Here is a 16,796-nt window from a genome sequence, read left to right as displayed (position 1 = left end):
TGTTTGTGAAAAGAAAAAACAAACAGCCTCATTCACACACACACACACACACACACACACACACACACACACACACACACACACAATAGCTATGCGAAGTAATCCGTATGTTAAGTAGCTCGAGTTAACCGTTACATAATGTGTACATTTATCCAAATATCCAAATATTTTATATATTTAGTATGGCCTAAATATATGAAAATTTTACTTCTCAATTTTAAAACTAGTCATCTCTGTACACAGGTATAATAGTAAATGAAAGTTTTTTTCACTTACCAGATCATGAATCTGTTTTACTCAAATGCTCTTATTAGCAATATTTCAAGGTTTTCTATTAAGTGAATAGTCTGTGGTTTTTCCATTTACATATTGTTGAAATACTCATTTTTTCTAGCTTTTTATTTTAAATAATGTAGCAAAGAGCATCTTTGGTAATACAGTCTGTAGACTTCCAAATAATATCTGAGGATACAGTCTTTGATGGGTATTTGCTCCATTGAGATTATAGAAAATCAGGATGGGAAGATGGCTCGATTGGCAAAGTGCTTACTGTGAAAGCATGAGGACTTGAGTTTTATCTTCAGAACCATATAGAACAGCTGGGTATCATGGTACACTTGTCATCCCAGTACTAGGGCCGTGAAGACAGGTGGATTCCTGGGGCTCAGCCTAGCAGGATCAGCAAGTTCCAAGTAAAAATGAGAGACCCTGTTTCAAAAGGAGAAAAAGATGACCAGTTCCTGAGGACTAACACCCCAGGTTGACCTCTGGCCTCTACACATATACTTGTACAAAGTTTTAAGGATTTTTCATGTTTCTCTTTCTGGAAAGTCATAGTCCTTTATGTACCTAGTGGTCAGGCTTTAATGTCCATTTCTTTGTCCTACTTAACTCCTGATATTATTGTATTTTAAATTGTTTATAACTATATTAATTTAAATATTTAATTTTCTGGTTGTTAATATAAATTAAAATATAGTGGAAAATATACTTCATAAAAATCCTACCCTTTCTAGAATATCAGACAGGTTTATCTCTGTCTGATAGTTAAGAGAGCTCTCATCTAAGAACCAAGCATATAGTGAGATGAAGTAACAGAGTAGATGCAAATGCTTACAGCTTGGAGACTTGGACGCATAACTAGGGTTTGGTCTAATTTCAGATTCCTTCTAGAATCTTCTAGAAAAATCTCTTGAAGATGTTTTATTTTTTTTAGAAAAATTCTTAACATTGATTTTTGGCATCCCTTGGCGTTATCATTTTCTGATAATTACCAGTGATATATTTCAGTAACATTCCTGTGAGTTAGCAAAAAGTATTCCTCCGTGGTACCTGTGCAATCTTCATGATACCTCTTTCCTTATTTATCCAGATCCCAAGTGGTGGGCTCACGGAAATCTGCAGAAAGCCCCTCTCTCCTGGATGTGTTGCATCTGTGTCGGATTGGCTCATCTCTATTGGCCTGCCCATGTATACCAGCAACCTTTCTGATGCAGGGTTCAGCACGCTGAGCCAAGTGCCTTCTCTGTCCCACACTTGCCTTCAGGAGGCCGGCATTACAGAGGAGCGACACATAAGGAAACTCATATCCGCAGCCAGACTCTTCAAACTGCCACCAAGCCCTGAGGCCATGTAGCCAGGCCTGGGATAGACCTCCCTGGACAAGAGCCAGCCTTTCACTGTGCTTATGAAGCTGATGCAATTCCTTCATCTCTGGTGGGTTGACCAGATCCAGAAGAAAAGCCCCCATGTGGGGCTCATTGAACACAGGATTAGGACACAGAGTGAGGACCCGCTCCTCCAGAAAAGCTCCCTTGAGGAAATCGGTGTGGTTCTCTTTGATCTCTGTTCTGTTTTCAGACACAGAAGAGCCAAGAAGCCAACTAACTGTAGACACCGTGTCTCTGGTCTGTCTTTGTGCTAGCAGAGGGCTAGAAGGAGTGGGCAAGGCACCGAGGCAGCGTGTTCTGTTTCTGATTGGGCCCTTGTCCATCTGTTGGTCACCCTCCTGGATGCCTGAGCCAGACAGGCTTAGCTAGGCCAAAGCAACAGACTCAAGAGTTACTGTACACTATTGACTGTGCTCATTTGTTCAGAAGTTAGAACGTCTAGCTACAGCAAGAGAAACAAAGAAGTCCTACTCTCCTTTAGGAAACAAGAGACATTTTCATTGCTTTCTAGCAATCAGCTTTTATTCGCCTTAATATGAACGTCTAAGCAGTTATGTATCTAGCGTCCACAACCCTTAACCCTAATTCCAGTTGTTCAGCTTAGACTGCCATCTAACGTATCTGGGATGTTTCCAGCAAAAATGGGCTTTCTAATGGTCTCCTTCTAACATGGCTTGCTTTATAGGGGTGTCTTCAGGCGCACGTTTCAGGGTGGCTTTCAGTTCTTAAACTAACTACAAATTCAGTAAACCTGATCCGAATTTCACAAAGGGTCATGTGGGTGGGTGCATGGGTAGCGACTACAGTTTATTTTACTCTGTTTAGTGTTGTTCTCTGTCAGCCACTGTGTAGAGTATGGACTTGGAATCCTGACCACATCCATTCCAAAATCCAGTCATCACCTAACGGATCACCTTTGCAGAAAGTCATTGTAAGGTTTCATATTTCAGAAAGATTTTTTTTCTAAAAAGAGAAGTAGTTTACAAGCTGTTTGTTTGAGATTTTTTTGCACGTTCTATAATTATTATCCATCATTTATCATTTAGATAATTCTTTTAATTCAAACAGAGATTCATTAGGGAGCCACACAAGCCACATTAGTCATGTGTTAAATAGTGCATATTTTCTATTGTTTTCCAACTGGGATTTCAGCACAGTCTATCCATTTTTTGTCTAGTTCTCTAGCAAACAGCAAATGTAGACAGCTATAAAGGTCTCCATCACTTACAAAATGATTTTTCCTTCACCTTCTTGCAAATACTGTTTGAAGCATCAAATGTGATCCTGTGTAACAGATGCACTTTGAACACAAGACCTGGATCAAAAGTTCTCCAAAATATCATGTAGTTATTAAAATGCAGTTTTGATTACAAAGCCATCTTGACTATGTGCATAATATCTCTGGATCTATGTCTCTGAGGAAAAGAATGTTCTCAGGTGATGTATTTTTGTTTCATGCTTTGGTATGCATTTTTAAAAATAATGTTACGTTTCTTCAGTTCCATTCACCTTCTATAAGACGCCATGTGAAGAAGGTGGGGAGATCGAGAATAAAAAGGTAAAGCCAAGATCCTTATTGGACTCTTAAAAGGAGCTCATTTTTGTCCTCCTGGGTTGTGGTATAACCCACCTGAAGGGTGGGGCTGCAGGGTCCTAGCCTACTAGAGCATCTTAGCCATTTCCTGTGCTGTGGCGATGGTAGGTTCTCCTTGGTCTTTAGAAATAACCTCGGCTTGACATTGCAACAGTGTGCTCACGGTTCGAACTGAGCAGAGCGACCGCACAAAAGTCACGTTAGAGGTGGCAAAGGGGAAGGAGAAATCCCTGTGAATTTCCAAATTTGACTTCATCCTCAATGGAGGGTTTTCTTTTCAATAAAACTAGCGCCAGAGCTTTTGAGAATGCCAAACGATATCTTTATCACTCTGGAAATCATTGCCTTTGCATGGAAAATTAAATTCAGGGACCATGATTTTAGTGTGAATGTCTGATCTGAGGGGGCTGAGGTCGTTTTTACTTTATTAGGTTTTTAATTTTTGATTTTTATATCTTTAGTGTTTGTTTGGTCTTCTTTTGCTTTAAACTTTTAATTTGGTCTGAGAAAAAGCCTGAATGTTGGTGTGTGGCATTTGACTGAGGTGGCTTGGGGTTGCCCGTGGCTGTTAGTGGACAGATGGTAGGCTTTAGCAAGATCCAGTTTTGATCAGTTGTCAGTTGCATTTGGTACAGAATTTTGAGTGACGGTGAAAATTGTTGTCTTTGGAAAGCACAAAAGAAACCTGGAAAGGCAGTTCAGCTCAGGTAGCTTCACAGAGCCTGTGTGATTTTTTTTTTTTTTTTTTTAAACGTCACAGCTGTCTGCAAAGAATGCAGCTGCCCAAACTACTATTTACATTCCCGGATAGCAAGAGCAAATAGCTTTTCCTGGCCTTGCCTTATCGGAGGCCCTTTTCTCTGTCCTGAACCCAGGTGTGGATGAAATTGATATGATTCCTCCATTAAATCCCCAACACAGCAAATTTCCTTTCCTAACTGCAGCGAGAGAGATGTACAGTCCCAAGTCACTGCTGCATGTATGGACTGCATTATGTTCCAAAAAGTAAAACTGTCTGAGTCCAAGTTATCTTGATTTTTAATTGATAGAGAAAACAGTCAAGCAAGTTATATAACAACTAACAACATTGCACTTTCTGTATATGAAATCAATATTTAAATAACTTATTTTTCTCCATTGCTGTTCTTAAACATTGTAAGTAGCTGTAATATACCAGTACCAATATGTTCTTGCAATTGCTTCATCCCAAGAAAGCTATGTATTGTTTTAAAAATTGTAAAAATTATTTGTGATGATCCATTTAGAAAAAAGAAAGGTGGACAGAAGGGTTTTCCTATGTATCAAAACTTGTCTATAATTATGTCATCTATGTACCTAGGGGAAAAAAGTAAATAAATTTCTTCAGTTGAACCCGTTTCTTTCGCTGTTCCTTGGGTTCTTTAGAGATGGAATTAAAATGAGAGGGAAATTTAAAAGTCTGGTTAAAGAGTACAATATTTTGTGGAAATGGTTCCTTTTTAATGATTTTAATGTTCTTAGTGTGTAATATCTGTGTGTGTTCATATGTGTTTAGTGTAAATATGCATATGGCCTGGTGCACATGTTGGGGGGGGATCACAGGGAAATCTTGGGCATAGGTCCTTGCCTTCCACCTTGTTTGAAACAGGGTGTCTTGCTGTTCCCTGCTACCTATACCAGGCTATCTGCCCTGTGACCTTCCAGTGAGGCTCCCGGCCATACCTCCCATCTCACCAGAGGAGCTGTGGGATTACAGACCCGCACTTACAGCCTCCAGTTTTACATGAATTCGGAGATCCGAATTCAGCCCAGCCTAGATATTCTGATATAACCAAACACACTGGCATGTACTTGGAGTCTCTTTGCCAGTTTATTGTATTTTTTTCAAATATGCATCTGTGAGTCATAAGCATGGCATCTTTGAACAAACAGATTTTTGGAAGTCATCTCTAAGCTTATCATTTTCAAATGAAGTATCGGGGGCCATATAAGTGGTTGACTCAACCAATATCATACAGCTGAATGAACTCAGGTCTTCCACTAAGAAAGAAAATGAATTCAGTGGGGTATTCTAGAAGTTAGCCAGCTTGACAAAAATCTGTTTTCAGCATTCTGGAAATCTTCCTGTGTTGACGCCCCTCCTTTCTCTTTCAGGTTAGATAGTGGTCTACTATGCAGGTACTTTTGCTTATTTTTTAAAGCTGTTCGGAACACCCATATCACTTAGTGAGCAGAATAGCTGGATTAAAGTTACACATGTTCAAAATTTTGTTTTGTTTTTGAGACAAGGTCTCCCTGTAGCCACAGCTAGCCTAGAACTCTCTATGTAGAACACGGTGGCCTCAGTCTCACAAAGATCTTCCAGCCTCTGCCTCCCAAGTGCTGGGATTAAAGGCACTTTAATCCCATACCACCACACTGGGTACGTTCTAAATTTTGGTCAGATATTTTAAGTCCATTGGTAGATTTCATTAAAGTACACTGTGGTAGATTGGGTTTTGTTTTTGTTTGTTTACAGCTTTATTATGAACTTGACTTCACAAACAAAGTTCTAATAGGGATTGAATTTAGAATTTTAACTCATTTAAAGAGTTTCAATATCACATTATAGACAGGTGCTTTCCAAAACTCCGCAAGGCATTTACTCCCTCTGTGTGCCCCCAAGACCCTCAGCCTTCTCATCAGTTCTGCTAAGGAATCGCTCTTCTGCGTGCAGACCCCTTCAGGGCTTTCCTTCCCTCACTACAATTTCAGAGAAGTCTAGGGGCACCCAGTCCAGGGTGAAGGCCTCTAGTCCTTGCTTTGACTACCAGTTACTTGTGTATGCTTGCAGGCCAGCATCTACAATTCATCAAGCTTGACAGCTAAGGCAAAAGCTCTTATTCTTCTATAAGTGGTAATAATGCCTTTACCAACTTTTCCCAAAATAACTTGGAGATTTGTCAAATGTCAGAATCAGTCCTGAAATGGTGCAGGCCCCCAACATGACCCCAGCAGCCTGGATATTTCTAGTGCTTACCAATGCAGCCATAATGGTGGCTCGTGGCCCTGAAGTTTCTGGGTCTTCCTCAGTCTGGATGACATGTCAGCTGCTGAAAAGAAAGAGCTAAATGTTTAATCTCTTTTCTTTTGGTAATTATGCTCTATGTAAAAATTTCTGAATCTTGCTGTCCTTATCATTATCAATTTCCATTTTGATAAATAATCCTCCCCCATAAAATAAAAAGTTGGAAATCTCCCATTAGACGGATAGCAGTGAAAGCAGCTTTTTGAAGCCTTGGTCCTAGAAAACATCCCAACACTAGTTATTTCCACTCGGCTGACTCATCTGGAGCCCAGAACATTTTTTACAGCCTATTGAGATAGATGTTTTTATATATGTGTCAGATCAGTTTCCGAATTACGTTGATCTAGAAAGACTCCAGAGCCGCCGAGGCATTGTTCCCTGGAAAGAATCTTAGACTGGAGGCTTTTGCAGTAAGCCACATGGGATGCTTCCAAAATAGTCCTTGTTCGTGAAAACTAGAGTTGCTTATCGTTTTTGCCCTCGAAGAAAGATTCATCAACGAGTATCTTGTGGCAACCCCAAGTTTCCTCATCTAGATCCTCACTCCTGCTTTTCACAACAAACGTCTTGAAAAGTTTGTGTCTCTTCTTCCTTAGGAACTGTATCACCCAGCCCGCTGCTCCCTGATTGCCACCAATGCACCAATAGAAACAATGTTCTGGTTGCTGAATCCGTAATGATCTCCTACCTTCTAACCCCATGACCTTCTCAGTATTGGGCAGTGTTGCCTCCTTACTACCATCTGATCCCTCTCCACAAATTTCCTCTCACCTCTTTGCCTTACCCTGCTTCATAGCTGCTCCGTGTCAGCATCCTTATTTCTCTACCCTACCCATCCTTTGAATATTATGGAACCTTCGATTCTGCCTTTACTACATGGCCTCTATTTTTAATTTTTTTTTTTTTTTGAGACAGGGTCTTACTATGCTGGCTGGCCTTGAACTCACAGACATCTGCCTGCCTGTGCCTATGCCTCCCAAGTACTGGAACAAAGGCATGTACCACCACACCCGGCCAGTGACTCTTGTGACTAGAGTTTTTAAGAGTACAGTCTTGGGCCCTAGTAGTCCTAACAAGCTGGACTCAGCCACCTGTTCACAAGATACCAGTTAAATAGACAAGTAATAGTGAAAAACAGGGAGAGGAGATTTATTCAGTGTGGCCACACTGGAAACAGGGACAAATAAAGAGGTCTAGTGCCATTCCCTGACCCCCAGTCCATCTTCAGATCCTGACGGGAGATTTAGGTTTGAATAAAATCCTGGTCAAGGCAGACTCATTGTCTGAACTGCAGTCTGTGCTCAGCCAAGGCGGTCTGATAAGTGGTTAGGACTTTGTGAAATCTCATCCCCAGAGACAAGTTCCTCCTCTGGCTAGCCGCAGGTGAGGGACTGCCTAGGATCTGCACTGTGCAGCCCGGGTCTGAAGAATCTCATGCCTGTCCCGGAACATGAGATTCCTACGGACATTCCAATTACTTAGGGGCCATTGTTTCAATAATCTGATAGCCAAAGGGAGGGACACAACAGTCTTCAGAATACCTTGCCCTGCCAGGACCCTGATATTCTTATCCTTGAGGATCGCTCTGTAGTTTACACCTCAGGGTCAGGTTAGAGCAAAAGTTACACCAGACATCCATCGCTTGTCAAACTTAACTAAGTTTGTCCAGAGGAGCCCTCCATGCTCAAGCCCTTTCTTAAGAAGCAGCAGTCTAACATCAGGTAAACAAAAGAGAGCCCACCTGGGAGCACAAGACAGCTGAACCTGACCAATCACAGCAGCTGAGCTGCAGTTAATCACTTGCTGATTCAAGTTAGAACCAGCTGAGCTGATGCTGGACCTCCCTTCATCTTCTGCCCACAAGTGTGGCCTAGCTACATTGAGGAATGGGTTCTTAGAACCTGCTCTGGTTTGGGGGCTGCCTGACTTGCTTAATTAAACTACTACCTTTAAGTAAGGCTTTCCCTTTTAAGACACTTAGGAGGAAATGTAATGCTTTAACTAGCAGTGTTAATTGTAACAAGAACCAAGAAACATACTAAGATACTGGTCCAGCCCTTTGCTTGCTAGACTGCCGTGTGTCCTATGGTACCAGCTTAATTATTGAAACAGGTGCTGGAGTTTAGTGTCTGGGCTCTGGAATAACGTTAAAGAAGAAAAATCAGAGACTATTCTGCAGAGAAAACGTGTTCTCTCGTTTCTGGTAGGCAGGACCATCGTCCATTCTTAGGGATGCAGTCCCACAGTAAAACTAGAATGCTACCCTACCCTACGGCTCCTCAGTCCAAGCACGTGACACGCTTGTCTTCCAATGCGTGGGAAGCAGGGAGCGGGTGCTAGAAACAGCTCGCTACTGGGCACACAGTGTGTGTTGAATGAAGGACTATACCTGAGTCACCAGCCTCTGAATCCTGGAGAGGACAGGTAGAGGGACTGACCGGAGCGGCTAAGGTCCTATACGGATGGCTAGAGGCAGAGTAAACAAAAAGGCAGCTGCTCTCTGTCCATCAAAGGCCTAATTGGAACTTGTGCATGCGCATCGCTGGTTTTTCTAGGAAGAATGTGAGCCCACCAGATCTCGGCGGTTTCCAACAAATGCTTGCGTAAGGAGCGGTGACTGCAGCGCGTGGCCACCAGAGGGCGCCGGTCTGCTGGGCTGGAGGCAGCAGGTAGGGGACCGCCTAGGATCCGCACTGCGCAGACCCGGTCTGAGGAAATCCCGGGGCCACCAGCCCAAAAAGGAACTGCGGCTGCAGGAAGCAAAGTAAGATCTTTACAAGTCTCCAAGTTCCCTGTAACCAAAGCACTATTAAAGCTCCCTAGGAGTTCTAGGAGTTCGTGCCTGGTAAAACTTAAAATCTGCTTTAACAAACTTTGCAGAGCTCTGGGCTGCCCAGATCTCTGCCTTAGTTCTTCAGGTAGGAGAGTGACCTACCTCAGTTTCCTGAACTTTGTGAGAGGGGGTGAGAGGGGTGCCCTCCTGCCTGTTAGAGGAGGTTTGGGGATGGACAATGTATAGGTGACTCTAGAAGTCAAATTTAGATGTCAAGGTGAAGTTCAAGGTGAAGTTCACCAGGTTTGTTTGTTTTTTTTAAGTTTAGTTTATGTGTATGCATGTATTGTTTGCATGTATATAAGTGCACCCGTGTTGTGCATTGCCGGCGGAGGACAGAAGAGGCCTTTGAATCCCCTGGAATTGGAGTTAGAACAGTTGTTAGCTGTCGTGTGGGTGCTGGGATTTGAATCTGGGTCTTCTGCAAGGACAGCCAGCGTTATTAACCGCTAAGCCATCTCTCCAGCCCGAGAACAACTTGCAGAATTCAGTTCTCTCTTTCCATCATGTGGGTCTGGGGGATCAAACTCCAGTCTTCAGGCTTGGCATCAAGTACCCTTACCTGCTGAACCACTTTGCTGGCTCATATTAATTTTTGTTTGAAGAGCATTTTGTTGTTCGTACCCAGAATAGTCTAGTATTATAATAATAGCATTGGTCACTGTTCAACCCAAATGTTTACCAAGTGCCTACAATGTGAGAGCATTTAACCATCACAATGTGCTTGGGGTCCCCATTACAGCTGAGGGGACTGCTGAGGACCTGAGGGGGCCCTGGGTAGCTTATTTTATGCTTATGTTCTTTGGTGTATCTGCTGTTGAATAACTCCCTAGTTCTCAACCCAGCCTACATATTAAAACTACCCGGTGTATCAGACTCCAAATAGAGAAAGAGAACCAGTTGGAGATGTGTGTTTAGAGATGGATTGCCTAAATTTGGCTTGTGTAACTTTGGGAGCTGGCTAGGGAGTTGGAAATCTACAGGGCAGGCCACCAGGAAGAACAGACTGGAACTCTTGGAAGCCAGCTGAAGCTGCTGTCCAGATGGAATTTTTTCTTCATCAAAGCTTCAACTTGCTCTGAAGACCTTTCAACACATTGAGCTAGGCAAACACAGCTCCCCTAAGATGGTCTCTCTTACTTAAAGTCAACCGATTATGGACTTCAATTGCATCTACTAAATCCTATCAGACCAACACCCAGATTGGAGTTCAGTTAAGTTGGAAACCAACCTCTCTGCCTCACAAACACCATCACACCTGGGAAGCCTTTGGGAAGGAGGCTAAACCCCACCTCAGGCCAACTAAATCTGAACCAACCTCATGGTGTGGGGCTTGCACATGCACAGGGTATGCTTCAAACTCTCCAAGTTATTCTGATGCATACTTAGGATGAAGGAATATTAGTTTGGAGGCTGGAGAGGTAGCTCAGAGGTTAATTGCACTGACTGCTCTTGTAGAGGACAGGGTTCAGTTCCCAGTACCCACATTGTCATTAGCTCCAGTTCCAGGCGATCCAGTGCCATCTTCTGGTCTCTGTAGGCATTGCACACATAGGTGCATTTACATACATGCAGGCAAAACATGTATACAGAAAATATAAATAAAATCTTTTTTAAAATGTTAGTTTCTCCTAGATCTCCCTAGATCTTAGAATTTGAATGAGCTGTTAGCCTTGGTTCACTGTGCTAGGATCTTCTGAAGCAGGCATTCTGTGGCTCTACATATGTTCTGTGGCCCTAGACAGGTCGCTTTACTTCCCAGCCTCATCCATAATCTGTACAAGTAGGAGACTGGGGAAGATAGCCCCCCCATAGATTTTATCCACAGCCACTTCCCACTGTCTGATTATAGAATGTCTGTTTTATTTGGCCTCCTTGTTCCCAGCCCCTGGGTATGGATCATGACTGGTGCAAAGCAGTCTTGCCATCACAGACCATTCTGACTAGCTTTCCTTATAGCCAGCAGTGGGCATAGGACCCAGTTCTAGCCAGTGAGCCACAGGCACTGTTGGCTCTGGTCTTTTGAGGGATATTTTTCTTACTAAATGAAAAAGACTGTGCTACTTCACAGGCAGACAGAATTGGGAGCATGCCCCAACTCCTGAGGCAGGGGTGGGAAGGCAATACAACCCACCTGATGAGGAGGAAACTCTGGGGACTGTCTCCCACCTGCAAGTGAGAACACCTGCTCTGATTAGCAGTGGGTGAGACATCAAGGCTAATATCTACTCTGATTTGGTATTGAGGCTCACAGTAGAATTTTGGAGATGGAAGATGCTTAATACAATGAGCTGGCCAGACATTGACCTCACCAGGCTCTAGCACCTTCACATATAGAAATACCTCTATTATAATCCAGGCTCCTGCAGGAAATAATAGTCTTGATGTGAGTGGGCAAAGGCCCTGTACACTACAACCATTTCCTGTCCCAGTCATATGTCTCTTTGTCTCTCAATGGCTCTAGAATAGTTCACGGAGAATTCCTATGTCCATCCTGGTTTGAATTTCTTTCCCAGCCCTCCTCCTCTGCCATCTGAAGCCCACCCTCAGAATTCAAACTCCTCCCAAGAAGATGAGAAGCCCATGTTGAAACCATCCCTCTGGACAATCCAGGGCTCTTCTTCTGGTAATACTCTAAAGCATTAGATCTCAGGACCACAGAGGAGCCTTCAGAGTGAGGCTCAACACTACCCCCAAGCCCACAAAGCGTCCTGTTTCCCCCAATCCATTTAAAACCTAGTATGAGGGTTGGAGAGATGACTCAGTCGTTAAGAGCGCTGGCTGCTCTTGCAGAGGACCCAGGTTCAATTCCCGACGCCCACATGGCAGCTAACAACTGTCTATAACTCCAGTTTCAGGGGCTCCAACACCCTCTTCTGATCTCAGTGGGCATTGCACAACACGAGTGCACTGACATACATGCAGGCCATACACTCATACACATAAAATGAAAATAATAAAAATTTTAAAAACCATGTTTGAACATGTCACAAGTTGACTGAAATTCTGCTCAGGACATTTTTACTATCTCTCATACATATTCTGTAGTTTCTTTAATACGACATGGTCTAAAGGGCTATAAGTGATGTCAGAGAATGCTAACAGCTTTGATACAGTCAAATGCTCTACCACTGGTGCTATATACCCTCTTGTTCCATCTCAGAAAATAACCAGTTTGATTTGCTTGGCCAAGGTAAGGTCATTTTTTTTTTTCCTGTTTATTCCACTTGCCCAAATGACAAAGTGTCCTGTATTTCTCCTTAAGATGCCCTTACAAAAAGATTGCTCAAGGATGCCAGGCTTTACTTAAAGAAGCCCATCTTGTTTCCAAACAATAGACCAAGATGAAAGCCAGAGAAACTTGTAAACTGTTGATAGTCTCCAGTTTTCACCATCATAATTTCTTTGGTGACTGTGTCCCTGTTAAAAATCAGGTGCCTGTAGTTCAGTGTGTCCTCTGCTTTCATCACTCCAGATGAACTCAAAACTACAGGGATTTTTTATTTGTTTATTTTTATTTTATGTTTATGAGTGTTTTGACTGCATTTATGTAAGTGCATCTGTGTCATGCAATGCCTGCAGAGGTCAGAAGAGGGTGTCAGATTCCCTGAAACTGGAGTTACAGATGGTTCTTAGCTGCCATGTGGATACTGGGTACCAAACCTGGGTTCTCTTAAATGCTGGGTCGTCTCTCTGGTAACAAGAGGATCATTTATTTTGAAAGAGGACAAAAGAGATACTGGGTACCAAACCTGGGTTCTCTTAAATGCTGGGTCGTCTCTCTGGCAACAAGGGGATCATTTATTTTGAAAGAGGACAAAAGACAATCTTCATCCTTCCTGCTATGAATGTCTAGAGTTTAAAGCCCCTGTGTGGACTGGTGCCGAGCCCTCCCCGCCAATCCCCAAAATATCCTCTCTGTCTGGGAAGTTTTCTCAATGGCACTTGGAGCCACTAAGCCTACCTTCAAATGATGGGGGGAAGTTGAACCCAGGGCATATCTAGACACATCCCTTCCTGAAGTATGTTGCAGGGGGCATCTGATCCAGGACAGGCTGACCATGTTCCAGTCTAGAAAACAGTGAGGCTGGTGGACTATTACTCTTTGTTTCTGAAGTGATAACTTGATCTTGGTTCAAATTTATCTACTGTGATGGTTAATATTGTCAACTTGACAGGATTTAGAATCACCATGGAAACAAATTTCTGGATATATGTCTGTTAAGAAGTTTTAACTGAGGTGGGAAAACCCATCCTAAATGTGGGATGTACCACTCCATGAGCTGTAGGCTGTATAAAAAGAACAGTGTGAGCTGAGCACCAGCATTTGTTTCTCTCTGCTTCTTGCTGTGGATTCAATGTGAGCCACTTCACGCTCCACAATCGTGATGGACTGTATCCGCAAACTGCAAGCCAAAATAAATCCTTCCTTTTGTAAAAAAAAAATAATAATTATTATTATTTTTAAAAATTTTTTATGTGCATCGATGGTATGACCATGTGTACATAAGTGTACCCATGTTGTGCAATGCCTGTGGAGGTCAGCAGTGGGTGTCAGATCTTCTGGAACTGGAGTTATGGATGATCGTTAGCCACCATGTGGGTGCTGGGAACAGGTTTTCTCCAAGAACAGCCAGTGCTCTTAACTGCTGAGCCATCCCTTCAGCCCCCAAATCCTTCCTTCTTTAAGTTGCTTTTCTCAGGCATTTTGTCACACTCATCAGAAAAGTAACTAATATACCTGCATTCCTCCAGCTGACTGCTCTACATAGCAAAGGATATGGAGAGACTGAGTTTTGCTGGGTACAAATGTCCTGGGCAATTTGCAACTCTGAAAGAGGAATCACAGAGGTGCCACTGAAGTCACTGTGCAGGGGCACAGACCTTCAAAGAGGGCCAATGATCTTTAGCTGCTTGACCTGACTGGGACAAGCTCAGACTCTGCACTCAGAAGGGATGCAGGCTCTTTGAGGTGGGAGCTCTGGTCAGAATAAATGAAGCATGTGGAAGCCACTGGGAACTTCTTAGTGGTTTGTCTTCTCTGGCTCCTCCCTCCTCCATGGTCTCCATGCTTCTGTCCTCTGCAGCTGTTTAAAGGCCAGACTTAGTGTTTCTCCTTGGGAATATGAGGCACCCTTTGAAGACCACATGGGTGTGGGGCGGCCCCAGGGACAGCTACCAGGGCTGACATTTCTCTCATAGATTCCCTGTGGCACACCAGAAGATGGGTATATGTTGTCCTGCGGCCTCTCTAGGGGTGAATGCCAGTCCTCACTTGGTGTTAGGCTTCTCTCTCAGGTGCCAAATGGAAACGCTTGCTTCTAGGGTTGTTTCTGGAGCAGTGAGTAACAGCAGACTTGTGGAGAATGGAGAAGACATAAAAGTCCCGCTTGCTCTGGGTTTCTCCTGAGGACAGATTCAGGCTTCCTGGGGCAGCTTCCTGCAAAGCCTTCTGCTGTCTGCCGAACAGATTCAGGCCCAGCTGCCCCACTAGCTGCAGACACCCACAGTGCATGCACTTCTTCCATCTTCCGGAGGGAGCGTTCCAAAAGTTTTCCAAGGGCCCTTTCAGCTGTGATCTAAATCCAGGGCATTGGCACCACCCCAGGAAGGAGACTCATTTACTTTGGCACCTGGGCATTTCCTACGGGCATTCCCAGGCTCTGAATGTATGGAACAGTGCCTTGTGAGGCAGGCTGTGGTGGGGACACACAGAGACTGTGGCTATGCCATTGAACCTTTGAGAACCTCCCATTCTTGGTCCCCAGGGTTCCTCCCCTGCTTTGAGGTTTAAGAGAATTGCCCACAAAAGAATGCCTGATGATAGGTTCCTGGCAGTTGGATGGTGGAGGATGTTACAAATATTTTTTTCCTTGTGGATATTTTTCCCCTCCCAAAGAGAAAAAATATGTAGTGTCCACTGGGAGAATCCAGTCGAAGATAAATGAAGAATGATTCTCGAAAATCAGGAAGCATAATTTTTCCTTCCGGCGCAACTGGGTGAGGCCAAATTCATGCCTCCTTCAGGCCTGCTGGCTTTACTCACAGTGCTCTCTGAAACTGTACAGATCAGAAAATTCATTTACTCTTGTCTTTTCTGGCAGGGGAGAGAGGGGCAGTCCATGACTGTCTCACCACCACTGCCAGAAGGATGCCAACGACCCAGGTGCTTGGCCAGCTTTCCTATCCCAGCTTCTCTCTCCCACGCCCCACACAGGAAAATGATGGTTTGTCACAAAGCAATCACCTCAAGAAAGCCCTTCCCTCAATGTCAGTGTAAATGCTGCTGTGTCTCACCTAAAGCCCTGTAGCCTCCCTCTGCAGGGAGGTTTGCTGGGAACAGATGTAATGCCACACTAGGGCCAGCCTTGCTGCTCAGCTAAACCATGTGTGCTATGTCCGTGGATGGTCTGAGAGGTCTGGAGTTTGCTCTCTATTTTCCTCGTGCATCCCTGAGTATTCACTTGCTCACATTTCGAAGGGCTGGCTTTCAGAATTAGTGTTCAAATTTAGTTCATACATGGAAACCTCCCCCCCGCGACACACACACACATCCATCCATGGCGCTGGAGAGTCAACCCAGGTCCTCGCTCATGTTAAGCAAGTGCTCTAGCACCAAGCTACACCCTTAGCCCAATTTATGGAATTTTTAAAAGCATTATGTGTGTTTGTGTGTGTGTGTGTGTGTGTGTGTGTGTGTGTGTATTTTATGTTCTGGTATTTCTGTTGACTTTTTCTGTTGAGAAGGCACACTGGGCTGAGAAAAACGATGTCTTGGAAGGTGGAGCTGAAACTCAGTGGTTTCTCAAGGTCAATGACAAGTAATTCAGTCTTCCTTCCTCCCATGCTTTAGTTCACATTTCTGAGTAGCTTAAAATCCTAAAAAAAAAAAGGAAACCCAAAGTTCAGGGAGTTTCATGTTAGTAGCTTAGAGCAGTGTGCATGTTATCTTCTTCAAAGAGGAAACCTTTTTCAGTGAGAGGCGTATGCCCTCCTGACTCTCTGCTTCATAGCCCCGGGGCAGTTCTGAACCCAAACAGACGTTCTCAACTTACTGTGGCACACTTAATGGTTTTTCAGCTTTTTGATGGTGCAGAAGTGCACCTACCCTTTCATTCTGTTTTCCGCTTTCAGTATAGTGCTCACTAAATTTCATGAACTATTAAGCACTCTATTATAAACTAGGCTTTGTGTTAGATGGTTTTATCTGACTATAGGCTAGTGAAGTGTTCTGGGCATCTTTAAGGTGGGGTAGGCTAGAAGCTTAATAGGTTAAGTGTATTAAATACATTTTTCTTTATGGTATTTTCAATGAATCATGGGTTCATCACACATGGTTCCCTTGTAAGTCAAGGAGTAGTCACATAGTTCTCACACTAAACTTTGCATAGTCCCATTTATCTCTTCCCCTCCCTGGACTGAACTCAGAGTGCAGAGACTTGGCATTTCCAACATCCAGCCAAGCGCCTAGCCAGGGCTCAATAGAGATTTGTTGACTGAACAGTCAAATATGCTTACATCTTTATCCACCCCCAGGTTATAGGAGGCTACTCCAAGGAGAGTTGGGCAGAAAACAAGTGTGCAGCCTCTGGCCTGGCACTCTGTGCTCTGGCCTGTGCTTGCCAGCCTTGGCCCCTCTGCCCCCTGTCCTGT

At 43.7% G+C, this 16,796-nt stretch overlaps 1 protein-coding gene across 5 annotated transcripts in view; it reads left to right on the top strand.

The window, feature by feature from the left end:
- Sash1 (SAM and SH3 domain containing 1) overlaps positions 1–4,640 on the top strand; it is a 259,709-nt gene extending 255,069 nt beyond the window's left edge. For 4 of the 5 annotated variants that reach the window (XM_017799052.2, XM_008836689.3, XM_008836688.3 and 1 more), the window contains one exon: positions 1,373–1,636. In XM_017799052.2, the coding sequence (XP_017654541.1) occupies positions 1,373–1,636 (264 nt within the window). Of the gene's footprint in view, positions 1–1,372 lie in introns of all 5 variants that reach the window. The other variant, XM_008836690.3, reaches the window with a different exon arrangement.
- The last annotated feature ends 12,156 nt before the right edge of the window (positions 4,641–16,796 follow it).

The sequence above is a fragment of the Nannospalax galili genome, unplaced genomic scaffold (assembly GCF_000622305.1).
Source record: "Nannospalax galili isolate Female #2095 unplaced genomic scaffold, S.galili_v1.0 scaffold377, whole genome shotgun sequence".
NCBI lineage: Eukaryota > Metazoa > Chordata > Mammalia > Rodentia > Spalacidae > Nannospalax > Nannospalax galili.
Note: the sequence above shows the minus strand (reverse complement) of the source record. Positions and strands in the feature narration are given on the sequence as shown.